The following is a 26,904-nucleotide window of genomic DNA, read 5'->3' as shown; positions in this document are numbered from 1 at the left end:
CCACTTGTTAGACTTCCCTCTCCCTTTCCACCCCCTCAAAACTACTCTTATACTATGAAAACTGGTATGTGTCAAATTCAGCTGAATATCTTTTACAGTTCATGGGCAGAATGCCCATAAAATAGCATTACTTTTTACTGCTAAATAATGTTGAACTTGGCCCATCACTGTGACAGATTTATTCTGTAGTGATTTGCATACTTCAGTACCTTTTAYTAGTGGGTGTTTACAGTAGCCGTTGCTGTTCTATAAGAACAGCAACAACAACAAAAAAATCTATTGATATATTTATTTAGCATATCCCAAGATTCTACAAAATACCACCTTTACATACAGGAGAATATCAGTTCAAATAATGTTATTGTAATATTTCACAAGCTTTTTTTCACCAGCTCTAAGATGGTAGGAAAAGATGTACTCAATTACAACACAGATGTTGTTTTTATATCTTTACAAGAATGGCTGTACAACAAAAAAACTTGTTTAACATAATTTAAACAGAAAAACTTGTTAAGTTATCCCCCTCATTTAAACCTGAATTTCATTATCAGCTGATCTTGCTCAAGCCAGGGCTTAAGTGAAGACTGTAGAAGGCTTACCTGCCTCTAAATTATGGTAGTGCAAATATAAATGTAAAGTTGTAATTCTTATTAATCAAGCAGAAAATACATAGAATGCTTCAGATATGTGCAGTATAACCTGTCAACATTCCTCCTCTTCTGCATGCCTTGTATGTATTCTCCAGAGTCTGGCATAGCACTGAATCTTCTAAAAAAATTTTTTTTATGAACTATATACATGTTTATCTAGGATTCCTTTCTTTAAGATGACTTTAGTCATGGTCTGCAGCACTGTCTCCAGGGCAGTTTGAAGATAAATCTTCAGAATCTACAGGATAAGCAGAGAAAAAGTCAATGATTCCAGCTAGGAGGGGGCACTAAAAAAATTGTCAGAAGTTATTTGCAGAATCTGTTAAAATAGATTAAATAAAATCCATGTAGGTTTGCAAGTTTGACAGTGGGGTTACTTGCATTATGAATTCCAAAGTATATTTTAAAACAATGAAAGCAAATGAGTTTAATTCTGCCCTCTTTGGTGCAATGAGAATGGATAGTGTGTCCTAATGTTTTCAGAAATATCTGTAAGCTTTCGCAGTTTTTTTATGGTACTAGTTTTAATATCTAAATTTTGTTTTTTCAGAACCAAACAACTCTGAATACTAATTCAAATGAATGCCAATATTTATTTTTTGTGCATGTCAACACCTCAAAAGTGGCTTAAAATCTTAACATACCAAGCTTTGTACAGAAACAGTGACCTGGAAGGAAAATTTGGTATGTACATTTGAAAGACTGCAATAAAAGAAACAGATAGTAATATACTATGTGTATATATACTAGGTAGTATATATTCTCACACAAGTATTAATGTAGGATAGTTATCATCTCTCCCACAGCACATGTTGGGATGGATGAGGGCTGAGCACACAATCATCAGACCACAATATGAGAACTTCTCCTAAGCCAGCTAGTAGAACAGAAAACAAAGCCACTCAGATAGCACAGGCTGATGGGAAGTATCTCTTAGGAAAACATCTCTGACAAAGTTGAAGCTATCCAGTACCAGCCATCTGCATTAAAGTAAAGGAAAGATGGTTAAGGAAATTGGGTCAGACCCCACATCCAACAGCTGATGCTCTCTGATTCTGGACCTCAGAAAAGGGGAAGTGACTGAACAGAACAAATTAAACAAAAAAAGATGCACAGGGATCATGTCTATAGCACTGTCCTTGGTGAAAGCATGACAGGGTAAAGAATAAGTATATATCATACTATCTGAGTCTAGATACATAACCAAAACAAAACATTTATATACCTGACAGGTTTACTCTCACCTTCATAGGTTATTCCACACCAAATGCAGTAGAAGTGTTCTTCTCTTAAATAGGCAGTCAGGATCTGTAACTTTTCTGATACCTAGAAGTATGAACAGGAACACAATGATCAGGTGCTCATGATGTAAAATGGTTTGAGCTATTGGCTTTGCTGAAGTGCACTCTTTAACCTTTTGCTGCAGAAAAGCTATACAACACCGCAGTTTAGTAAGGCATAAGATCCCCAAATTGTAGCCTACAGCACAGGAATACATGAAGCCTGGAAAGCTGATGGCTGTTGTTAGTTCATCCTTGCTTCCAGCTAAGAAATTTGCAATGAAGAGACAGCTAAAAATATTACTTAGCTGCTTTATTTCAAGTGTGTGGTATTTTTGTTGGGATTTTTCATATCCAATCTCCTCTGCAAATCAAACACACAAGACTGAACAACAGTGGTATGATCTAGTTCCCAGAAAAAGTGAATTTCCTGTGTCCAACTTGAGATTACCGCTGAAGCAATTTCAGAAATTACTTAGTGCTTCTACAATTCTGCCTAAGACATGAGGCATCCAAAATTAAAACTTCAAAGCAAATGATTTTGCATTCATCAAATAAATGATTTTGCAAGATCTTAGCTAAGACATAAGCGTTTAGAACTTCACTTCTGGAGTACTTTTTTCTAAGATCGGCTTCAAAACAGATCACCAGTAAATCAGTGTTCTAATGTTTTATATTTCATATAATTGTAAAAAATATTTGCTGCAAGACTGCAAAGAGGCCATTCTGATTCAAGCCATTCATTGAGTTGCAGAACTTACACTGAAGTCTGAACTTGTGCATTCACCTTCCTTCTCCTCTTCATCCTTTTTCTCTTCCTCTTCAGGTTCTATCCAAAACCAAATCTCCTTGGGAACATCAATATCCTTAATAATGAAAGATTTAAAGGAAAGTTATCTGCCTCTGTAGGTTTTCCTGTTAGATACTGGATAAAATCAATTTCTAGTAGGTGAGATGTTAGTTTTAGTTTTCTACTACAACATTAATAATTCTTGATTATAGTTTATAAGAAAGCTTTAAAACCTAAGTACAGCAGTCCACAGGAAGGATTATTAACTTTTTCTTTTAACAAATGTAAATGCAGGCTACTATTAACTTTTATTCCATCGATGTTCAGTATGTGTAAGGCTACGCAGCAACATGATCTCACACCAAGGCTGTGCAGTTACCCTTTTCTAGATCTGTTTTTATCAGTTAAGGACATGTCACCTGAAGTTCTTGTATCAAGAGATCACACAGTGCTTCCTAATTCACCTCAGATACAGTTAACTTAAAGGAAAAAGAGGCAACAAAGATGATTTAAGCTAATACAGCTGACTTTCCTTGAAACAGACTAGGGGGTATCCTGTGATCTCAGCAGAACTCTAGGGCAATATTAACCTCCAGAAGGGTCATGAAGGTGAAAAGAACACTCAAAATTTTCCAAGCAGCAAAKCTGTAAACTACTTCACCCTTATTACTCACATTATTCCTAGCAGGCAGAAAGAGGGGTTTTTAAAATACTTTTAGAAGTGTTTTTTTAAAGTGTTTCTTGAATCTGCTTCTGCCCTTGACCATGATACTGCTCCCTCACTTGAAGCAACAGCACTGCCATTTAGGACAGCCTGACATTGCCAACTGCAAGGTATGAAAACAGCACAAAAGTAACCGCAAGAATTGCAGTCCACAGGAGCAATCACATGTGAGCTCTGATGACTCCAGTGAACATGGGTCCTCACATAACTTAACATCAGGCTGGTTTCCCAAACACCTTCAAATAGCTTAACGGTGACAACATATACTTTGAGGCATTTTGAGAATACTGAAGTGTAGCCAGACTTCATGACTTTAGCCTAGTTATCCTGCAATTTTACGGAACTTTGAAGAACTGCATCACTACTTTGTTGACAGCCTTTATGTCTAACCTACAGCATTCGTTTCAGCCCAAAGAAATATATTTGCCTTACCTTTTGCATATCTAACTGCTGGCAGGCCCTCTGGCTTTTTCGAAGGTCCCCTTCCATTTTATGTTCTTCTTGTTTGTTTTTGAATCTTATTCTGTTAAGAAAAAATAAATAGCTAAAATGAGCAGGTATGCGAACAGTGAGATGCATTACAGTTGTAGCTTTTTCAGAATAGAAAATCTGTTAATATCTTAGCCATACAATTCCCTCAGACTACTGAAAGCAGACCAAAGACAATCCTAACCAGGACAATGCTTAAGTTGAGAAGTCCCTTCTGACATTGTTTCTGTAGGAGTATGCACGTATTTCTTGAGAACAATACCTTTAAATTATACTTCCAGGATAGACCTTTCGATCACACTACACCCTCTGAATGCTGTTTCTCCACCAGGTTTCCACAAGGCATGAAAAAGTGGTAATGAAGCATCTGCAAAAAATTATAGCCTTCCCTGTTTTTTTTTTTTCCACATATAAACAAGCAAATCAGGAAAAAATAGAAAATAACAAAACCTAAAAAATTTGTTCTGATTTTTAACTGGTTGTAAATGAAAATCATTGTGGCAACACTGTACTAGTAGATTTTATCTTCAAAAAGCTGATGTGGTTCTCTGATTTAAAAAAAGTTGCAAATGCTTTCTTCCAGAGAAATGAGTATTTATGTTGTTTGCATTACTAACATTTATTGTTTGCATTACTAACAAAAATACATGATGCAGCATACACTTTTAATATTACAGTGTTCATCTGCTGTTACTTTAGAACTGAGAAGCAATTACTGTATGTTTCAACTCCTTCCCTATCAAACAACATTCAGAATTAGTAACACATTGAAAGAATAACCAAACCTAAAGCTTAAAAAGAATGGCCCTATAGCCATTGCTTGGAATATTAATTACATCATTTTACCTGAACTGATCTGCAGCCTGTTCATTTGCTTTCTTTTTCATATGGAGTTTTTGTCTGTAGTTTTCTAGTTTTTCTTCAGCTTTTCGCTTTTTGAATTCCTCATGACCAAGCCCACTTCTGCCTGTGTAAGTTCAAAACATGAACGTAAGCAGCTGAGAAGCTCTGATATCCAACTAAGTAAATTAGGAAGTATCACACACCTGTTTTTATGCTCAGAGGAATAGGTTCAACAATGCCTTCTCCTGTGGGGGACAAAATAGGCAATTTAAGGAACCAGGTCTCTCTCAAACCATGAATGCAGTATATTCAAGTAGGCAAGCAGCTTTCATCATTAAAATTTTCAGCTTTCTTGAAATTTTGTTGTTTGGAAATTGAAAAATCTCACATCAAGATACATTCAGTGTACTAGAAATGACCCAGCTGAATYGCAAATCCCTTTCTTTTTTCCTCGCCTGTTTGATTGCTGTATGCTGTTTACAGGATGGTACTGCATTGAAAGAAAATGGCACTGATTTGACAGGTATAATATACCCGTGAACAATATTACATTGCTACATTCTTCTGTAGCATTTTTCATGCTAGAATCTCACGACTTGACAAACATAAAGAACATAAAGAATCTATCTTGGTCAGTTTATTTGCTGTTTATCTGCTAAAGATGCATTAAAATGGCCTAACAATTACTGATGTTTTGTTTTTACTGATTTTCTTTTTTTTTCTACTGAAGCCTCATAACAGTAGGCCAGTGTGCACCATTTTTTTTTCAGAAGCCAACTATAAATTTAAATGTGGGAGGGTGACTTTTTTTGAACACTATTAGCCTTGCAAGACCACCAAAACAAATTCCTGTTGCAATTTCTGTAGATATCATGCACCTATGGAAGTGCCACTTAGCTAGTGGAAAGTATTGCTGCTTCCCTCAGGTTTCTCAGTAGGCCATACCATTTTTATTTCAGTTCTTAGATATTTGCTCTCATCTTTTGTTCTGCCATGACACACTGACAGATCAGTAATGCTAGGGCTCTAAGAGAGGCATCTCTTGACCTTGTCTACAAATGACGTGGCAGCTGCAGTCCATACAACATAAAGGTACATCCGCATCCAGGCAAACAATTCCAGACAATGACAAAACTTACCACTTCTGCCAAGGGCCTGGCCACTCTTGTAGCCCATCTTCTGGAGCAAAGCAAAGCCTCTGTTCTCATTGCCTAAGGCACTTTTCAGCACCAGCTCACGTCTCTCTTTTTCTTCTTCTTTTATACTCTTTTGCCTGTTTTTCTCATTGGCTTCTTTTTGCTTCTCTTCTCTCTGAATAGCTTCCTTCATCCGCCTCACCATGGGCAAACCTGGCCTTACATCCTGTCTAAGAATCAATAATCCCAGCAAGGATTAACACCTTTTTGTTGTCGTTGTTTTACACTTTTTGATCACAGAGATAAACACAAACATCTACTTACTTAATAAATGAATCAGACATGTAATCCTCCTCTTCATCTTCCTCCATGTTTAACACGCATGCCCTTTTCAGACCTCCGAGCTATAAACACTGCAATCACATTTTATCGTGGGTTTGTTTGCTTGTTTTTGCAAACTACCTGAAATGCAGCACCGTCTTCCGGGCTGAGGACAAGCCCGCAGCTCAGGCCTGCCGCATCCAGTGCGCAGCCGGAGTTTCAGTCGGCCCCGGCCCCGGCCTGAGGCGCCTCCCCGCCCCTGCGGGCTGCTGACCCCCCCCCCGGGCGCCGGCGGGGCTCGTTTCCGACCCCATCACTGCTAACCGTCGCCACCTCCGCACCCCGCACGCAGCCGCCCCGCGCTTACCCGTCCTGGGCCCGGCTCGGCCGCATTGCGCCTGCGTGGCCCCGGCCCCGCCCACGGGCCGGCGCCTGCGCCTGCGCGCGGGCCGCTTCCTGCCAGGCGGTCGCAGGTGTCGCCGCGCTGCTGAGGTGCGTCGGTGCTGGGGTCGGCGCCGGGGGACGCCGCGGCGGAGCCGCTCGTGTCCCCTCCCCGGCGGTCTGGCGGGGGGCGGGTTCACCTGCGCGCGGTGGTCCCTCGGTTGGGAGCCTCTGGTGAGGGGGTCGGCGGGTGTACACACACACACGCACATATGCCTGTAGCCGCGTTCGCGGGGCCGGGGCCGTGTTGTCGCGCCTCGAGCAGCCCGGGGCGGGCAGGACGCGGTCACTAGGCGCTGCCGGGGTAACGTGCGCGCCGCGGCCGTTAGCGGCGGGCGGGCTCGTGCCCGTGTTCCCGCGGGGCCGCGCCCGGCCCGGCCCGGCCCGACGTGGGGCCCTGCCCGCCGCCTCCGGCTGCCCCCGAGCCGGGGGGGCCGGCGTGTGTGCGGGGGTTCCCCCCAAACTTGTTTGGTTTTCGGCTTTCCCAGTTAATCTGGAGAAATGTATGATGAAGGTCTAAGTGATTGGCTTAGAGATAAACACTTGGACATCAAAACTGATGTCTAGTATGTTTGTATGCTGTTAGTTATAACCTCTACATTGTTTCAAAATACTTTCCTGGATGCTAGCTGACTTTGGTGAGCCCTTATGTGCATCCTGTGGGAAGTACAGTGCATTACCTATAATGGGCACATTAAGGCCTAGCTCTAGCATCAATCAGAGGAGGTTGGCAGGCATCTTTGTTTGAATTCTGGAACAAGCCTTTGGCCRCTGTAGGTGACCTTTGGATTGCTTATTTGCATAGCTCTGTATTAGACTGATTTTTCTGTTAGTTGGATATTTGTGTAATTATAGCAAATCCTTTGCGCTTCAGTGGCACAACTGAATGTATGTGGAGATTTGATACCTTAGAGCTTGTATTTCCTAAGTTTAGATGGGGAAGTGATATGGGAATGTATGGAAAGCATATAAGGAGTTCACAGCTCTAAAGGCCAGGGGAAAGTTGAAACTTTTATCTGGAGAGGAAGAGGAGACAGGTAATGAGCTGTGCTGTCAAACTGTATTGGTACCCCTGTGCTGTGCTGTGCATGGGTGTGACAAGCAGAGTAGCTCTCTGGGAGTCTCTCTGAAGAATCATAGTGCGTGCCATAATTCATTGTGTTTCTCTGTGCTTTCATTTAAAAGTGCTTTCAGGCAACGTGTCTGTACCTTAGTGATAGGTGATACCTCCTGAATCCTTCATAATATTGTTTAAAAAACAACAACAAAAAAAAGGCCACAACAAGTCTCTGGAGGTTTTGGGGTGAGGGCTGAACGTGCTTGTGTATGTGCTTATTCTACCCCCACTAATCTGTCTGTGGAGATTTATGTCATATTATAATGCAAACTATCAAAGAGCAGGGAACAAGATCAGTATTAGAGATATGATGATATTATAGTTCTGTCAACCCCTAACCACTGAAGTAAATTTAGAACCATGATACAGTTTTACTATTAATATGTCATCCTGGGTGCTCTGGGGTTGGGAGAAAAAAAAAAGGACCATTTAATTTAAATCTCTTCATTCGACTTAAAGAAATTGTTGTGTTTGTCCACAAATGAGGAAGCAGCCATGAGCACAGTAACTGTCTTGAGAATACAAGCAGAAGGGCACACCTGTAAAAAGATAATACTATTTGTTTGCCTTGCTTTCTTTGCCCAAGATCCTAGTTACAGTATCACTGAATTCATTTTTTCTTTGTTTGTTTTCTGCAGAAGATGGTCAACTTTCATTGTGCTTTTCAGATAAGCTTTGTCTGTCTGTTCTGCACTTGTTTAAATATGGTATACTAATGTTACATTTGTTGTCTGCAGAGTGCTTGCACTGAGACTGCACTTCTGGTAGTGCTTTGCTGTTAGCCCCACACCTGCTGTCTGAGCTGGATCTTAGGTGCTCGATCCGTAGTATTTTGCCTGCTGGGGAAACTTGCACTCACTTGGCTGCTGCTTATATTCCAGGCTGTGACATGTAGGGCTTGCAGGGTTTCAGAGGGCTTATTTGACTACCCCTTAAAACAAGACCGGTGGGGTCTGGGAAGTTTTGGGTCTATGATTCCAAATGCTGTGAATGTTCCTGCCTCTCTCAAATTTGTGGTGAGTGGTAAAGTCTAATAATACCATTTTCTCCCCTTTCTCTTGCTTGTTCTGTTGCACAGTTAATTAATTCAGGCCATCCTAACATTTCAACTGGAAAACTGTATTAGGCCACAGGACTATGTCTGCTGTGGGATTTTACTGGAAGATATATTGGTGGATTACCTTGTGATTCTTAGTGGTATATTCTAGAGCAGCCCAGATGAATCTTATTTTTAGATGGTGTGTATTCTGTCTTCCTTAATGTAGTGCTGTTACTTGAATATAATCATGTCTGTAGCTCTGCTGTGTCCTGAAGCTATGTTTAGTGGAATGCAAGCCTTGTGCTGTGCTAGTGCTGTGAAACCCACACTTGGTGCTTCAGAGCATGCACACATGCTTCAGAGGAAAGAATCATTTTATCTTTTCTCAAGGCAAAAAACCACTTATTCTCCACCAGCCCTTGTGATGGGTTCGTCTCTTTCTCACCCTGTCTGTTGAGGATATTGTAAAGGTGGTCAAGTTCGTGTCCAAGCATCAGGGATGGGGGGAGGGTCATGCTTAGTGATAGTCCTCGTTCTGTTTTATGTAAGAGGAGAAAGTGAAGTTTATCTCCTTTGTTTTTTTTTTTTTTTTAAGAGATTTCAATATATTTTTCTTGGCAAAGAATTAACAACCTGAAGTTGCCAATAGGTTCTCCTTTTACTGTTTACAACTCTGATCTCTGAAATGCTGATGGATGTACTCAGTCTTAAGCATGTAAGTAGTTTTTATCTGAGACTGTTTAGTTAAGCTACGTTTAAGCAGACTTCAACTGTGATACTGTAATCCATAACTTTGAAAACAGATGATGAAAGCTTTGTGCTGTTGTACTACACTTTATACTAATATTTTAATTTTTATTTTAGAGTCAATATACAAATCTACAATAAAACCAGAATTTAACCAATAATGGAGCTGGCTCATAGTTTGTTACTGAATGAGGAAGCATTAGCTCAAATCACAGAAGCAAAGAGACCAGTCTTTATCTTTGAGTGGTTAAGATTTTTGGACAAAGTGCTGGTAGCTGCTAACAAGGTAATTTTTTTCCTTTTTCTAAAACACTTATTAATTTCATGCTAGGGAAAGATAACAGGTTATGTCCAAGTGATAACTGTATGATTCCAGTCTCAGCCTGCAGAGCTACTGTATTCATTTGTAGCTTTTAGTGTCTAATTATAGGCACTCAGTATGACACTGTTATAAAACACTTAGTTTGGTCTGAGTTCTTTGGTGTCATAAATGTTTGGAAGGCAAAACCTCTCCCAGAGTAGGGATTCTTGATGGTGAAGGGGATTAAAAGATGCTCTAGGCAGGTAATACTGCATTTTTAATAAGAATTTTTAAAAAGTGAAAAATAAACACAGTAACAGCTGATCCTGATCATTTAGCATCTGTCTCTGCTAATGTTGAGTGTATCTCAGATCTCCGTGAGACAAGCAGTTTGTTGAATTACATATATGTGGGAGTGGTATAAGGTTTACTTTAGTCTCCTGTAGGCATCTGCTGCTGACTGTTTTTGGAGACAAGACACAGGATTAGATGACTTCTCTTGTTCTTATGAATTTTTCTTCCATTAACAGACAGATGTCAAGGAAAAACAAAAGAAACTTGTAGAACAGCTAACAGGACTCATCAGCAGTTCCCCTGGACCACCTACACGGAATCTACTAGCGAAAAATCTTGCTGCGCTCTACAGCATTGGAGACACATTTACTGTTTTTCAAACGCTTGACAAATGTAATGACATAATCAAGAGTAAAGATGATACTGCTGCTTACCTGCCCACCAAACTGTAAGCTTAATATTATTAAGAATGGGGGAATTGTTTTTGTTTTTTGTTTTTTCTTAAAGCAAAGTGGTACTGCATAGTACAAAAAATATCTGCCTGCGTATGTGCACATTGTGTGACTTATTTATATTTTGAATGCTTAGAGTTTACATATGCTTAATATAACAGAAGAAAGAGCAGGACTGAGATTGTGGAGGGCAGAATTCAAAGGCAATAGATATGCGGCTCTCTGAAATTGAGATGGTTTCCTCTACGCAAGGAATCTTGTATCTTGTGTTTACTTACATGTTTGTATCACTGAGAATATAATTAACAGTTGATGGAGTAATGCAGTGAAGAAATTCATCCAGTTGCATTTTCACTAATTGGGTTTAAGTATCCAATTTAAGACAAGATGAAACCTGCAGATTGTCAGATTTGGAGCATTATCTGTGCCAAGAGAGAGTTCTAACTAAATGTTTTTTGTTTTTTTTTTTTGTCTCCTGAAGCATTGCCTGGTTATGTTCCTCTGCTGTAGTACACTGCACAAGTCTCTTAAACGTAGTCTCTATATTTGGATGTAAATGTGCATGATTGTGTGATTCAGCTTGTCTTTAGGTATGGAAGCAGTTTCATTGGTAGGAATTACAGTTAATGACAAAAAATTTTTTGCTGAAACTGTTTTTATTGCTCTCCATCACATACTGCTTCATATATTCACAGTATCTAGTGAACCCTAACTTGGGCTTGTCCTTAGGCATTGGTATAACAATAAGGGCTGACAATAAAATCACCATTTGGGTAGAAAGTGCCCGGAAGCTGTTGCAACTCTGTGAGAAACTTGTGCAAGTGGGAAGGGTTTTGTGGTATACCAATCTCAGAAATTTACTCTGCCAACTTAAGTGAGARTCCAGAAGTCTTTTTACTGTATGACTTCAAACTGCAGTTGTGTTATTATTATTTTTTTTTGCTGGGGGAGGGTTGTTTTACTCTTTTTAATTCCAGAATTGTGTAAGAGATGTGCCAGTTAAGCAGTAGGCTTTGAGTTTGTAACAAATAGCTTTTTAGCTGATAATGCTATCAGTTGCCAAATAATCATTTATCCAGGAACTTTAGATTAAAAAAAAATTGTTTCTTTGTGATTGAAAAAATGCATGTTTTCAGGAGCTGCTTCTGTGACTCTCCTGAAGCAATTAGTATATCTAACTGAAGTACATTATTACTTAAAATACCCCTGATCTCAAATGGCAGGGAAAGGAAAAGGTGTATATACAGCATGTTTATGGGCCCAGTGATCTTATAGTGCCCATAAATTTTCTTGCTTTGTGCAATAATTTAAGCATTTTAAGTTCTTGTGCTTGAAAAAATCTCTCATTTGGTGTCTAGGAAAATATATTAGTGGGTGGCGGTTTTCTTGTTTACAACTTTGCAGCTGCTTAGAAAAGAGACAGTTTATTGAAACACAGTGTCCTAATCTTGCTGAGATTTCAGCATATACTTGTCTTCTCCGGAATTTCTTATTCTATGTGTAGATCCTGTAATAATATCCCTCCAAATACATTTGTGTTCTTAGTAGCTACTAACTTTTCTGTTACTTTCTTTTTAATCAAGAAAGTAATTTAAATACATAGAGTTAAACAGCCAGTATAACCCAGTGGATAGATTTTTATTCATCAAGGATATTTAAAAATGTGCCTTTATCTGTAATTATTTGTCTTCATTTAGATGATATAGAAAATGAGTACACTGATGAATGTCTTTTTTTCATAGGGCTGCAGTGGCATGTGTTGGAGCATTTTATGAAAAAATGGGCAGAATGCTGGGTAGTTCTTTTCCAGAAACAGTTAATAATCTCTTAAAGTCTCTGAAAAGTGCAGAGGTAAGTTTCAGCCTATTTTATATGTGCAGTCTTGATTTCATCTAAACTGAAGCCCTCTTCCTCCAAAGATATTTGCCAAAATATCTTGATTGTCTGCTACTTAGGAAAATTCAAACCATTTGTGTAGTTGTATCAAGTTAAACATGTGCATTTATTTTTACTACAGAGAGAGTTTAGAGTTTTTTCATATGAATATTACAGCAGTTGCTACATTATGACATCAGTAATTAAAATTGTAAAACGATTATATGTACCATTATAACTAGTGCGTTAGGGTTCCCACTCATGTTCCCTGAATAAATTTTCAGTTGTTTAAAAAGGAAAAACTAATACTTGAGTTGTGCAAGAAAGATGTTACTGTTCTTGCAAGCAGAGTATGTTCTTTCCTGAACAGAGAATACCGTAATATTGAGAGATCGTGTCCTGGGCTGTCAGTGGGTCTGATTTGCCTTACTGTCCTGTTTTGCGTTTCAGTATGGCTTACCAAACAATGATTTTTTTTTTCTTGGAATTACTTTTTCATCTGGTGAATTTAAAAGAATGCAGATTCTAAAACTGAACTGTTCTGTGGGAATAATTTTGTTGAGCTAAGAAAGTAACTTGGTTAAATTTGCTGTAGTGGTAGATGGCAGTTTATATACCAAATAGCCTCAATAGTAAAACCGCACGCTCAGGAAAACTGCTTTTGGTTCAGAGTTCTATTGATATGTAAACTGGGGTATGTAAACTTAGAAGGCTCAGCTCCATTTTTTGAAACACGTGACAAGTTGGAAGGAGTACTGATTGTACTGATCTTGATTCCTGTTTCTTACTGAAAATAAATATATATGCAATAATTAATATTACAGTAATCCCATTACTGGAGATAGAAGCAGGGACTTCTCTTGTGAGAGCCAAGGAGACCATGGGATCCTTAATATTTTTTTAGCGGTACTGTGTATGCAGAACAAATCTCCATTTTGCCCTAAGAGCTTTTTTCTTCAGTTGTGTCCTTATACCCTGTGTGGTTTCAGTGCCTTGTGGCTTTAAGTACCTGCCTGTGTGCAAGTGCAGTTGGAAGCCTTTGACTGAGTTACCTGTTCTTTCATATCAACTGGGGTTTTTTGGCTGTTTTTCCTGAAGCTGCAGCGGATAAATGATGGAGTAGAAAGGAAGCATCTTGCCTAGGGGTCAGTCTGTTGAATTGCTTAGCCTCATCTTAATTTATAGGCTGTTTTAGTAAGGTTATGCTTAGTGCTATCTAAAAACAGTCAGATGTTTGTTATATATGACTTCAGTGAAACATGTTATTTTTGTTCACAAAAATATGCATGCATAGAAGAGGAAAAATGTAGAAATACACACCTAGTACTTGATATAAATGCTGTGTCTATCTTTTTGCCTGTTTTTTGTTTGTCTGTTTTTAAACCTTTTTTAATTTCCTCTTCATGCCTGCAGTCTCAGGGCCGCAGTGAAATCCTGTTGAGTTTACAGAAAGTCTTAAATGGACTTGGAGGAGCAGCAGCTTCTTGTCACCGTGATATTTATAAGAATGCCCGACCTCTCTTGACAGACAGATCTATGGCTGTACGATGTGCAGTAGCTAAGGTGAGTGTTTCTGACCAGCTCTAGAAATTCTTTGTGCTATGACTGTGAAGTGCCTGCAGTCAAACCTTCACTTGTTGTTTATGATGTGGAATTTGGTAATTATTTGGGCAAGATAAGTCTTTATTAGTTTATACTGAATGCTCAGTCATTTGACCAATTATTTCATGTAAGCCAAAGTACAGTAGTGTTATATTCCCTCCTTCATAGACAAATATGGGGTAGAATGTATTAGCTGTGAGCCTCAGTGGGAGGGTTTTTTGGTAACAATTTTTTGGTATATTTTCCTTTTATTTATTTATTATATTTGTTAACCTAGCCCCATGATTCTTCTAAATGTTTACTCCAGCTATATTATCTGGGGTAAATGAGGCAGTGGGGAAAAAGTTAACTGTTAAGAAACTCACTAACTAAGTATTTGCTGAATAAACCTGATAATTATACTGATACCTAGACAAAAGGTAAGCATAGTCTCCACCAGTGCTCAGCAGCTCTTACTTTTTCTGCAGTGTCTACTGGAATTACAAAATGAAGCTGTGTTTATGTGGACAGCTGAGCTGGAGAATGTTGCAACACTGTGCTTTAAGGCTCTGGAAAACTCAAACTATGGTGTGCGAGTTGCAGTGTCAAAGCTTTTGGGAACAGTCATGGCTACAGCACTGATACCAAAACAAGCAACAGGTATATTCCTTTTGAATTCCATTTTCAAGTAGACAAACTGCACCTTCAGTACTGTGTTACGTGACAGTGTTGCATGATGTATTGTTGTTCCAGTTCATGGAGATTTGTAATTGAATTGTTTGGTTCTGTTACAAGCTTTAAGCTAAAATGAATAAAGTATGCAGATTTCCTGCTGTAGACATATACAAAGAAAGAGAGAGTGAACTCTGACCATCAAAAATAACTAGGGAAAAGTAGCTTATTTTTAAAGCAAAAAATAAGCTGTTATCTGAAATGATGACTGGATTCATGATTGCAAGATGGTTGTGAATAATTAGTTTTGCTTTCAAGATTATTGCTTGTAATGTTTGGAGAACTTTGAGATTAAATAATTGCTTTTATCTTTGCAAAAGTGATGCGACAGAATGTGAAGAGAGCTACGCTTGAGGAGGTCTTAGAACTCATGGCCACCGGCTTTCTGCGAGGCGGGTCTGGTTTCCTAAAGAGTGGTGGAGAGATGTTAAAAGTAGGAGGATCTGTCAATAGGGAAGTGCGAGTTGGTGTTACCCAGGTTTGTGATAATCTGGAGAAATTTTTGTTTGTTCTTCTTTTTTAAATAAAGTAACATTTATGCATCAACTGTGACCCTTTTGAAAGGAAAATGTACACTTGTGCACTTGCGGTCTTTTTTTTTTTTGTCTAAGTTAACTTACAAACAGTTTGGCTCACCTTTTACATGAGATGTATATGCACGGTCACTTGCCTAAGATATTTTCTTTTATTGTTGGTGTGCAGTACTGATTGATTAAAATGTATGCTAAGGAAAGCTTATTTGACCAGTGTATCTTAGGTGGGATTAACTCCTAAAGATTTTTGAAAATTTAGAATACTAAAGACTTCAGCTCCCTATTTAAATCTCTCTTCTTTTTAGAGAGGGCACACTTCTGTCCTTTTGTGTGTGCTGGCTCTCTTTTGGTTGCTGGGTAAAGTTTACAGCCCTAACTCATTAAATGGTGTTTCTTCTCTCCATATGTCTTTCTTCAGTAGGTCAAATCTGCCAAATGTGGAAGCTCTGCTTGTTTAAATCATAGTAGAAAAAGATGGCAGCAGCACATTCTCCAATTCAGGCAGTCCATGCTGACATATTTTTCAGTATACCTCAGTAACTTGCCAGAGTCCAGATTTTTTTGATCTCTAGAGTATCTTGTTAAGCCTTTTTATTTTCTCAGTCTTTTTCAAGTGAATTTGACAGAAATGCTCAGTCCTCATTTTCAGTTGGAATGCGTTCATGTTGCTTGCTGTTATTGACATTCTTTTTTTTAAAATGTGACAATTGTTTAGAGCAATGGACTAGACTTTGTTGCTGTCATCCAAAGAATATTTTGCACTTTGCAGTATATGTAGCAATATTGGAGCCAGCTGTGGCACTGGAAACAGCTTAGCTTCAGCAGCAAAGAGCTGGCTAATGGGTTGATTCATACTAAGCYTTTTTAGGGTTGCTTATAGCTAACTTTGGTATCACTATTATATTGTTATGCATGGGTATAATTGTCTACCTGTAATTGTTTAGTCTTTGGTGACTGAATATAGTCTTTTGTTTCTGTTTTAATTGGATTTGTATATAACATGTATTTGCAGGCCTATGTTGTCTTTGTTACAACATTAGGAGGGCAGTGGCTGGAGCGCAACTTTGCTACGTTTTTATCACGTGTACTTGATCTGGTCTCCCATCCTCGTGCAACTCAGACCCATGTGGAGGCAGTGTACTCTCGAAGATGCGTGTCCTTTATTCTCAGAGCAACTGTGGGCAGCTTGTTGGGGGAGAAAGCCCAGATTGCAGCTGCCAAAGATRTATGTCAAGCCATTGGTAAACAAATGAAGGCCGTGGGTGAGAATCATTTTTCTTAATCTGAGACCTGTTGAAAATTGCTGTCATTCTATAGGGTCAGCCATTTTTCCACTTTCTTCTGCCATGAGAAGTAATTTATGGTAAAAGATTATTCAGCTGTGTTCTGTTTAAAATATGATATCCAAAAGGTAAGTTCTACTTGAAAAGTGATTATGTAAAAGTGGCTTGTTATCCTGTGAGGACTTTTTCCATTAAATTTTCTTGGAAGGCAAGGGGGAAAAGAGTATGCTTTTGCAATCTGGTTTGGGATAGGCTGTATTGAAAATCACACAGACTGCCTTACGACCAGCATTGAAGATCCTGTAGACCAGATAAATGTCCTTATGTATCCCCTACTAATATCCATATCGCTGTCTAATTGGATTTTACAAATGACAAAGATGTAATCTGAAGACTGTAATACAGAAAATAAAAGTGGTCCCTTTGCAGAACCTTCGTCATGTAATCACTAAGAGGGTTGACGTTTAAAACTGTTCTGGCATTTATGTGTTTCTTATAAAATGAATTAATTTGAGCTAGAGGTTAAGAAAGTAAAATAGAATTGCACAACAATGTGTTTACCAGACAACTGCTTCTTCTGCTTCTTTTTTTTTTTTTTATCCTGCCATCTAGTTTGAGTTTAAAGTAGTGTTTCACACATGGAATCACACTTCTTTTTGAAACACTTCCAGGTTCTTCTTACAACTTTTTTTTTTTTTCTTTGATAGGGAAGGTATGTTTGCGATTACATGGCACTTTAACAGAACCCTGTAAACACTGCTTTCAGGAAAAAAGTCTATTGGAAATTATACTTCTGAGATGAAAGAGTTGCAGAAATACCTCCTTCCACTCTCTCCTTATCAGTTACAGGAAATTCCATTATATATTTAGATGATGGGAGGAACTGTTAAGTTTTTTTTGAGCATTTCTAATTAATTTGATTTTTCATAAAAGTGGGACCACTTGCTAAATTTGTCCTATATTAGATATATAAATATTAAGCTGATACTAAAGCCTTTTTTCTTTAAAGTGACAGTTGCAGCTTCTTTTCCCATATGCTGCTTCTGGGACATAATGTAGGTGAAAGAACATACAGTGGAAWCTATGAAATTAAATAGATAACTTTAAGGTGAAAGCAAAATATAAGGTTGTGATTATCTACTAAAGATTGAGTTTTTAAAGTTTTATTCCAGATACATGCAGGCAAATTCATATGCAGAACCTAGATATGTCAAGATTATATTCTTAGTTACTTCATCTGTAGGGGTGTATGTATCTATATGTATATATATAGATACAATGCACAAGTGTGTATCCTTTGCTGTGTTATACTATTAATCCTACCTCTTAGTGCACTGCCATCCACAGTAACTTCTGAGCATGTTATTCATGGTCTTTGGACACTTTGTGTTTGGCTAATAGCTGTAAAGATGTTATTTTTCTTCAGAATGTGTTTGCTTTGTCAGCTCATACTATGAGAGAAGTTGTGGTTTTATTTCAATATTTAGGGTGGATGTCAAAACTAAATTGTCCCTTTCTGTCCTCTGTTGTTATCTGTATATGTTTACCTGTGATTCAAGTGATAGTTAAGCAGGATACTTTGTTTTGTTTTCTACAGAAGCAGTAGTGAATGATGCTAACAGTGAAAATAAATCAGGCGCTGCTGATGTAGCTGCAAGCCAGCACGTAATGGTCTGTGCCCTTCAAGAACTGGGTAGTCTGGTTCAGAGTCTGAATGCCACTGCATCTCCTCTTATTCAAGAACCCTCCATAGGTATGCAAATCAGTTTAAGTAGATTATATGAGACATTTGAGAAACTAATATGAAGCATGATTACAATCTTGTTAAATAATAAATTATCGTGTAAGAAACAAAGTGATGAAACTGGCACTCCCTGTAGTTTATTCTGCTGTTTACTCAGCTCATTGTTTTATGGGACCCTAACTTCAAGTTTGGTTAAGTTATAAGCAACAATTTTGACAGAAGGTCTACCTGAAGCTCTCTTTTAGGGTTGTGAAGTTTTGTTTTCATACTGATGACTTTCAGATAATGATATTATAGAAAATGCACTGTTTTTCTGTATAAGTTCTAAAATATTTGCTTCTGGAAAGCTGTATTGCTTTCAGGTATCGCATTTTTGTGGGGAGATTACGGGCATTTTGTCAGGAGATGAACCTATGGATAGGCCCATTTTGAAAAGCTTATTATTTGGATACAGTTGATCAGGTTGATCAGGGTTGGTATGCATTTGCATTTTTTTCTTTTTTCTTTTTCTTTTTTCTTTTTTTTAACATTTTTAACATTTTTAACATCTGGATCCGTATTTGTACTATAGAGCTGCATAGATCTTTTTGAGTTTGTGGATTCCTGTTTTTTTCCAATGGAAGTGCAAGCCCCTTCAAACATTTCATGTATAGGTTGTTTTCTAATGCACGTGACGTTCTTTTCCTACTGATTTTGCATGAGCTATGGGGTGAGGAAGATTGTGCTTGCATTTATTCCTTCTGACTGTTGTGTCCTTCAAGAACGAAGAGCAGAGGGAGCTGTATCTTGGTGTTTCTGCTAGCTACTAGGAAATAAGCAGGCAGAAGCTGTTGACTAGAGAAAAGGCATCAGTGGGGGATTTGAAGTAGGAGTTTGTAAGGGTTAGAGGACTGGGCTAGGGAAGTCCTGGGTGTTGGAGAATGAGGTGGGGTGGAAGAGCTTACAGTTAGAAAGCAGGACTAGCTAGGCCTGGAGGTTCAGAATGTGCAGAAGGATGGTAGCTTTGCGTGGAGGAGAGAGTGTTGTGTCAAAAGCAGAGTGTACAGAGTACAGTGGTCAGTGACGTCTGTAGCACGTGCTTGTCTGCTGTGTGAGACAAAACCAAAAATCACACACTCTGCTGCTCTGTTATTGACAGATCATAAAAGATTGACAAAGTTTAGGCATTATCCCATTCAAAGCTTGTTCCCATATGTATGGTTACTGTCTCTTTTCAGTTGCTCTGTTAGTTCAAGTGGTAGAAGTCCGTGTTGTGGCTCTAACAGCTCTGTTTTTTCTGGTAAAACCTTATGTGGATCAGCATGATGCTAATTGCCTTTTTCTTTAAGGAAAGAAAAAAGAGTTAAGTCACAAAATTCAAGAACTTTAATTCTGGTGTTCTTAACTTTTCTGTTGCCTGTCTAATTTGGATAGTTTACTCCTCTACATATATTAAAAAGTGCTTCGTAATTGTGCAGCTATAACCTCTCTTTCCTTTAGGTCTGTTGGAGACAGTAACTTCAGTTCTTCTTCATCCCAGCATGGCTGCTCGACTTGCTGCTGCGTGGTGCTTACGGTGTGTAGCTGTGGCATTGCCTTTTCAATTGACTCCATTTTTGGATAGATGCGCAGAAAGACTCAACAATCTGAAGACTTCCCCTGAAGCTGTTAGTGGCTACAGTTTTGCAATGGCTGCTTTACTAGGTGGTGTGCATCAGTGTCCCTTAGGTATTCCTCATGCCAAAGGAAAGGTGAGATAATGAGCGTTTAGTATGTGAATGTACTAAAAGGTATCTTTTTATCTAGAAGTAATTGCTTTGCAAAATATGTGACATAGTAACAAGTTAAAGCATTGGAAAGCTAAGCTGTGCCTAGCAAGATCAATGGCCAGAGCCTTTGTATGCAGTATTTCAGTTGCAATATTTACCAGCTTTTTCCCCCCCTTCTCTAAGTTTAATTCTCATTTGGCATGTTAATGTAGAATTACTCAAGAAAACATTACTTCATATTGTGTGCATAGAATAATTATTTGCATGAAATGTAATCTGCTGTTTATAGAATGTCCATTTAAATKATTTGAGACCATCTTTAATTATAATCTGTAAAGGTGAATTTCTAGCCATGTCTTCCATTATCTAAATTTAGATTTTTGAAAAAAATTTTTTTTTTTTTTTGTCATTGCTGCAGATGGTTGTCAGTATTGCTGAGGATCTGTTACGAACTGCTGCACAAAATAGCAGACTCTCCTTGCAGCGGACTCAAGCTGGATGGCTTTTACTTGGAGCACTTATGACTTTAGGTTTATAAAAACAGTTGTTTTTTATTTTACTTTAATACTTTCTCAACATTTCTGATTATCCACTGTGACAAATAGTCTCTGCATGCAATCAGTCCAGTATTATGCCAGTTGTTTCCCCAAACAGAGAATTATTGCTTTTATTTCAGCAGTGATGTTTATGTTGGGGAAAAGTGAAATATTAGTGTTTATGTAAGCTGAACGATAGTAGAAGGTGTCATATCTAATTTTTCTGTGCTTTTTGGTGGGGGGAGAGGATGGACAGAACCCAGCTTGTAGTCATAGTTTGAAAAGGGGCAAAATTGCCCAATACCTTCCTTCCCTAATCAGTACTGTGGTATTGAAGTAAATGCACTGTAAACAAAATGTAACTGAAATTCCAGCAATTTGCATATGTGTCCCTGGATAAACAACAATTCTGACTACAGATATTAACAGTTTAAAAAACCCATTCAGTTGTCTTTTTAAAAATCCACCTAATATGTGTCTGTGCTTATCTGCCACCACAGAAGTATCAGAGGTTAAATTTTGAGAGGTTAAAGTATCCTCTCTTGAGTTTTGCAGCAATGATATTTTTTATAGGCAGTTCTGATGCATCCTTCAGTACAGTATTTTGATTCTCAGCAAATACCATTTTATGTTTCCTCTTGATTCTCTAAATTGTTCTATTCTTTTGCCAGCTTGTTGTCCTATGTTTTTTCTAACAGTGCAGTGCTATTTTGGCTGTCCTTCTCCAAAACGTTTTTGAATGCACTTGCATTGGGTCTTCCAGAGCTTTTTCAGAAACTTTTTATAAACTTGACCGTTAAGCTAGTCAGTAAGTGTCAGTTATTCTTCTACTCATCATATGAACAAGTTAGGATAGGCTAAAGGACTTGCCTTCAAAATAATAATATAAAAAAAATTAAAGGAAGTCAAACAATTAATAAAAACTTAAAAAGATGATTGGCAGCAGTTGGCCAATTCTGGGTATTGATTCATGTATTATATATTTCCTATTTTTAGTACTAAAATTGATTGTTAATCAGCAAATAGATATATTTATACTGTTTATTTGCAACACTTTTAACCTAAAAATGAAAAAGATTTTCCTTTATTTTTCTTTGTTCAGGTAGGGAGAAGTAGGGGGGAAAAGAGAAATGAGGAAAAATAGCATAAAGAGCAAAGCCTTCATTGCAGTTTTTTATTGTACTTAATTTAATAGGAGTTTGTATTATAACGTCATTTCATTTTTTTGCCTAGGTCCGTCTGTTGTTCGGTACCATCTACCCAAGATGTTACTGCTATGGCGAAATGTGTTTCCACGTTCTCTGAAAGAACTGGAAGCAGAGAAGGCGAGAGGAGATTCTTTTACCTGGCAAGTAACACTAGAAGGCCGTGCTGGAGCTCTGTGTGGTAAGAATTTCAAACCCGAAAATTACACGAACATAATAATACAAAACATGATCCCATATATTATAAGAGAACTCTTGTAACTTCTCTTGCTTCTTTCAAAATGAGTAAGATATATCATATTTTCACCAAATGTGACCTGTTTTTGATGCATAGTCTTGCGAACATGTCATGCGGACTTTGAATAAACATTTTTGTTTGCTGCTTTTTGCTATTCTGTTAGAATCTGTATCTTGCACATACTTTTTCTTTCTTTGTCTCAGTAAAAGTTTAATTTGAAATACTTTGTTATTAGCTATGAGAAGTTTTGTTGCTCACTGCCCTGAGCTCCTAACTGAGGATGTGATCAGGAAACTGATGACACCTATAGAATGTGCCATGACAATGATGTCGCAGTAAGTAGTTTTAAAATTAAAAGCTTTTATATAATCTTTAGAAGGACAATTTGAGACTAAAAGTGGTCTTTTGAAAACAAGTTCTTACTACTATTATGATATAAACTGTCAAAACTGAGAGAAGTTACTGTTTTATTTGTTGCTCTTTCTGCTCTTTGTTCACTTCTGTCTTTTCCCTGAGCTGAAGTATTACAACTAAATTTGTGTTAATTCAGCTTCTCATCTTTTGGCCTAGCATTGGACTATTGCCTCTTGTGTGTATTGGAAAAAGACAGTTTTTTTTATGAGCATAATATTCTGATCTTTAGCTTTGTGAAAGTATATCATCGCATAGCCTGTACCAAGCAGCCTACCATTATAGTTTTTGTTAAGTCTTTTGGATTTCCAGTTCAGTGAGCATGTGACTCCAAGGTTTGCTTATCCTTATGCAAGAAATAAGAAAACTAATATACTGCAATATTAGATGTGTCCTTTTATGAAATGCAGTATTGAAGAGACACTTTAAACACTTTACAGAATGTAAGGAAAATGCAGTGTTGGGCTGAAGTTTTTTTGGGGGGGAGGAGGTAAATTAAAGATGCAGGTTTTTGTGAGGAGGTACATACCTCTGAATTACAACACTAAAAAAATGTTTCATCAGAACAATTATTTCTGAAAACTTTTTTGTAGTTTGAGTAATGTTGTTCAAAATAGTTCTCTGAACACTTTTTTTATCTTGGCGAGGAGAGGTATCTTGTGGCGGGGGGACGGACTGGAAATGCTCTTTCAGTAAGTGCAGTATTTCTGACTTCCCTCTCTCTTTTTTTGATTCTGTAGCATTCCATCAGTAATTAAAGCCCATGGAGCTCATCTCAAAGCTAGTGCAGCTATGGTCCGTTTAAGACTTTATGATATTTTGGCTTTATTACCTCCAAAGACATATGAAGGTACATAACTTTTTGACAATTTTTATTAAAGTAAAAATTCTAGTTATTCCTTTTGATGGGTTTTTTGATTGCTCTTGAAGCTCGTTTGTCAAATTCATGTGATTATATGCAGCTGCAAGATTCAAAATAAAAGACTAGAAGTCTCTAAGTCTTATACTATATTCCGCATCTCCTGGATGTCATCTTGACAGCTTAAGTAGAGTATGAATATTGTGTATTAGAGTAACACTTAGAATATATAAGTTTCAGTTCCATTTGTAGGATTGAGATGTATTGAGTTCCCATTTTGAAATTTATTTTAGATGTTTTATATGATTGTTATTTAAAAGATAGAGAACGTATTTCATAGTATACTCACAAACAGCCAATGTAGGAATGAAGAGTTAGTTCTGTTTTCTAGCTATGGCTTTTTTAAGCTGTATTGTAGTACCAGGTGGATATAAAAAGTACATATATGTATCTTTTCTGAAATTAAAAAAAAAAAAAAAGAAAGAAAAAGAATTGAGTCCAACTAAACAGATAACAAACGCTTTCAGGGAACTGCAGTTTAGACAAAATAGCTTTTTATCTACCTAAGTATACAAACTTGTTTAGAAAAAATCTGATGGCTCACTTGATAAATACCAGTACCCACAATGATGGAAAATAAATATGGATTTTGGGCAAGAAAATGTGTATAATGCTTGAAATGATTCACTGAGAGATTTCTCTTTTTAAAATCTTTAATGTTTTCTGCTCTGGAGAGGTTCTGTTTGCATTCTTTCTTTGGCTTTTTTTTTTTCCTTATCAAGTATTAGTATAATCAGRTATGTTAGTTTATTAGGTTATTTGATCTAGTAGACAGAATTATGCTATTATTATTGAATGACCAGACACTTTCACATGATCTGACAGATTAACTTTAAATGGAGGAAAGAAAAAAATCAGTAAATTTACATGATCACTTAGATGAGCAAATATTTATAAAATCTGGATTGTCATTCTGGAAGGAATGGTATGATCCCTTGTTTAGAACCTTGATTTGGGAACTGGAAGTCCTGGTTTTTGTTTGAAGCCTTGCTCTCAACTGTAGTCTAGTCAGGTTTACTTCTATGGCTGTTTGCTATGTGTTAAATCAAGATAATGGTATGTGCTTTCATTTGTAACTCTAGCTTAAATGTTCTGGATAAGAAGCAACAATGATTCTTTTAAATATTGTACCTTTTAGGATCGTTTAATGCGCTTCTTCGAGAGCTGGTAGCAGAATTTACTTTGACAGACAACTCTGCCAATACAACCACATCACTCCTGAGGTCTCTTTGTCATTATGATGATAGTGTTCTTCTTGGCTCCTGGCTGCAGGAAACGGATCATAAGTCAATTGAAGACCAGGTAGTATAAAAACAGAATAATAGTAAAATGAATTATCTGCATTATCTGTCTTGGGAAGTGGTGGTGGGGCAAAGCCTTCTAAAACTGAAGTTTCACTCCTTGTTTTTAGGCTTGTTTCAGTGGCTTGTTAAATTTTAAAGCCTTTTATCTACAGTGTAATATTTTGATAAAACTGCTTACAGATGAGATGCGAATATTGTTATACAATTTATATGGCTGTGGTTATTCAGCTAGCCTAGTTCTTAAAGGTTAACTAGACCCTCTTAGTCAAGCAATTGTTCTGATGGCTTTTATTATTCAGGAGATGCACTGTAAGTTCCACTTAGTATGTTTTATAAAGGAAGTGCTGTCACAGTATCAGCATTGCAAATGGTGTTATAGCAAAACAAGATAAAACTTTAAAGGTGCAGTGTGAAATCTTACAATTCATTTGGAAGTGTGATRCAGTCTTGTTGGCAGTGTAAGGAATTTGCCGTATTTCTGAATATAGTGAATCTTTGAAACATAAGAATAATGAAAGGAAGCAATTATTGCTATGGGAGTCTCTTGTAATGCATTTTTTTAGATCAGCTCCTAATATTGATCCAGTTACCTTTTTTTTTTTTTCCCTGTGGTCCCTGGGAAAAACGTAGCATTGGGAACAAATAGGTTAGAAATTCATTAATTTGAAATAGTTTGGGAAACTATCTGGCAATAACCTTCTCTTTTCTTTCCTAATCTGTAATGACTGGGAAGGGGCTGGCCTCCTCTTTCAAGCCTTTTACCCTCATATGCTTCAAGATTTAATGATATGAAGAAAAGTGGTTGTCCACATGAATATACCCACCACCCTGTCTCTGTTTTCATAATTTTGCTCTTATTTCTGGTTTATCAGTAAACTGTGCTCTCTAGACAAGTATCTATTCTGAGCATTTGCTGAATTGTGCCATCATAAACTTTGCAGCTCAGCTTCTCAGCGATTTCTTGGAGTAAGAAGCAGGGAAGGTAAAAACACCTCTTCTGCCCCAGCCTATCTAAAATAGCAAGGTCTTCTCAGAAGGCAGCTGTCTTGATGGAGCAAATCCAGAAGCCAAGATTAATACCAAGTGTTGGGAAACCAAGGGGAAACTGTATTTCTGAGCAAAGAACAGCATGTCAGGCAGGAAAAGAGTTTTATAGACTTTATTTGTTGTGGTAGACAGTAAACTTCCAATGTACCATTCAATCCACAGAGCTTTCCCCTCACCCCGTAAAACAGTGGCACTGTTGGTAGCRATGAAGCAGTGCACTGAGAGTCCCAGTATCCTCTTGTGCTTGGTCATATTTTTTTAAGCATGTGGAGATTTTGAGACCAGGGTGTTTGCTTTGTTTTTTGACCTTTTAAGAAGAATACAGAGCCACTGGACTCAGCTTTTTGTCTCATGATTAAATAATTAACAAGTTATGAAAATAAGTTATTCTTCAGAGAACATAGATGATTGTTTAATTGTGTTACCTGAAAAAATGATGATTAGGAAGTATTTGCATTATGGTAGAAATGTCTGTCATTATAATGCTGTTCCTAAACCTTTCTGCATAGGGAATCATTACAATCACAACTGATTATTTAACTTGTACAGTGTTGTAACTCAAAGCTCAAACAGGGAGTGAATTAATAGCCTTTTTTCTGAAATGATGCTTTGTTGTAACTGCTTCATAAGCTGCTATTGGTACTGGAATATATCTGCCTTTGTCTAATATCCTTGTCTTACTTCCAAGAGTGAGAGTTTGTCACTTACTTAGCTGTTAACTGTTTTGACCCTCTGGGATTAGCTGGCCCTGTAAACAAGAAGATTAATTTAAATTGGTTTGCTAGTACATTTATGCATGGGGCACTGCAGTTGCAGAATTTCAGTCTGTAGATTATCTAATTGTTCTGGCTACTGCATATGTGTTTTGGTTTTCTCTATTTCTGAATTTTATGTGCAAAGATATATTCAGAGGTTTTCATATTATGTGGCATTTTGCAGCTTCAGCCAAACAGCGCATCTGGAAGTGGTGCTTTGGAACATGATCCATCTTCTATTTATTTGCGTATCCCTGCTGGTGAAGCTGTACCTGGTCCCCTGCCCTTAGGAGTATCCGTCATTGATGCATCTGTGGCTCTCTTTGGTGTGGTTTTTCCTCATGTTTCTTACAAACATAGGTCAGTTTA

The 26,904-nt window shown here is 37.6% G+C and overlaps 2 protein-coding genes across 10 annotated transcripts in view; one reads left to right on the top strand and one right to left on the bottom strand.

Annotated features, from left to right (window-relative positions):
- Positions 1-274: 274 nt before the first annotated feature.
- On the bottom strand, positions 275-6,660 carry GPATCH11 (G-patch domain containing 11). Of its 2 annotated transcripts, none has more exons than XM_026081193.1 (9): positions 6,601-6,660; positions 6,237-6,325; positions 5,916-6,142; positions 4,980-5,021; positions 4,780-4,900; positions 3,877-3,967; positions 2,692-2,796; positions 1,895-1,976; positions 275-888 (listed from the first exon to the last, which is right to left on the bottom strand). In XM_026081193.1, exons 2-9 carry the CDS (start codon positions 6,281-6,283, stop codon positions 833-835), a joined length of 771 nt encoding a protein of 256 aa, XP_025936978.1. In that variant the 5' UTR covers positions 6,284-6,325; positions 6,601-6,660; the 3' UTR covers positions 275-832. The 2 variants fall into 2 exon arrangements, with proteins under 2 accessions (XP_025936978.1, XP_025936979.1); XM_026081194.1 differs by lacking the exon at positions 275-888 and adding an exon at positions 895-1,630.
- HEATR5B (HEAT repeat containing 5B) overlaps positions 6,642-26,904 on the top strand; it is a 60,951-nt gene continuing 40,688 nt past the window's right edge. For 6 of the 8 annotated variants that reach the window (XR_003255953.1, XM_026081178.1, XM_026081177.1 and 3 more), the window contains exons 1-17: positions 6,653-6,725; positions 9,426-9,545; positions 9,695-9,863; positions 10,409-10,620; positions 12,367-12,475; positions 13,913-14,062; positions 14,569-14,740; positions 15,133-15,290; positions 16,358-16,607; positions 18,226-18,381; positions 19,852-20,102; positions 20,539-20,650; positions 21,890-22,042; positions 22,335-22,434; positions 23,251-23,360; positions 24,568-24,731; positions 26,720-26,895. Coding sequence is in view for 7 of the 8 variants with exons in the window: in XM_026081178.1 (XP_025936963.1) it covers positions 9,738-9,863; positions 10,409-10,620; positions 12,367-12,475; positions 13,913-14,062; positions 14,569-14,740; positions 15,133-15,290; positions 16,358-16,607; positions 18,226-18,381; positions 19,852-20,102; positions 20,539-20,650; positions 21,890-22,042; positions 22,335-22,434; positions 23,251-23,360; positions 24,568-24,731; positions 26,720-26,895 (2,399 nt within the window). In the remaining variant the exon portion in view is untranslated. Of the gene's footprint in view, positions 6,726-9,425; positions 9,546-9,694; positions 9,864-10,408; positions 10,621-11,105; positions 11,215-12,366; positions 12,476-13,912; positions 14,063-14,568; positions 14,741-15,132; positions 15,291-16,357; positions 16,608-18,225; positions 18,382-19,851; positions 20,103-20,538; positions 20,651-21,889; positions 22,043-22,334; positions 22,435-23,250; positions 23,361-24,567; positions 24,732-26,719; positions 26,896-26,904 lie in introns of those variants that run through there. The other 2 variants (XM_026081176.1, XM_026081180.1) reach the window with 2 other exon arrangements.

The sequence above is a fragment of the Apteryx rowi genome, unplaced genomic scaffold (assembly GCF_003343035.1).
Source record: "Apteryx rowi isolate R43461 unplaced genomic scaffold, aptRow1 scaffold_54, whole genome shotgun sequence".
In the NCBI taxonomy this organism is placed as follows: domain Eukaryota; kingdom Metazoa; phylum Chordata; class Aves; order Apterygiformes; family Apterygidae; genus Apteryx; species Apteryx rowi.
This window is presented reverse-complemented; position numbering and strand designations above follow the sequence as displayed.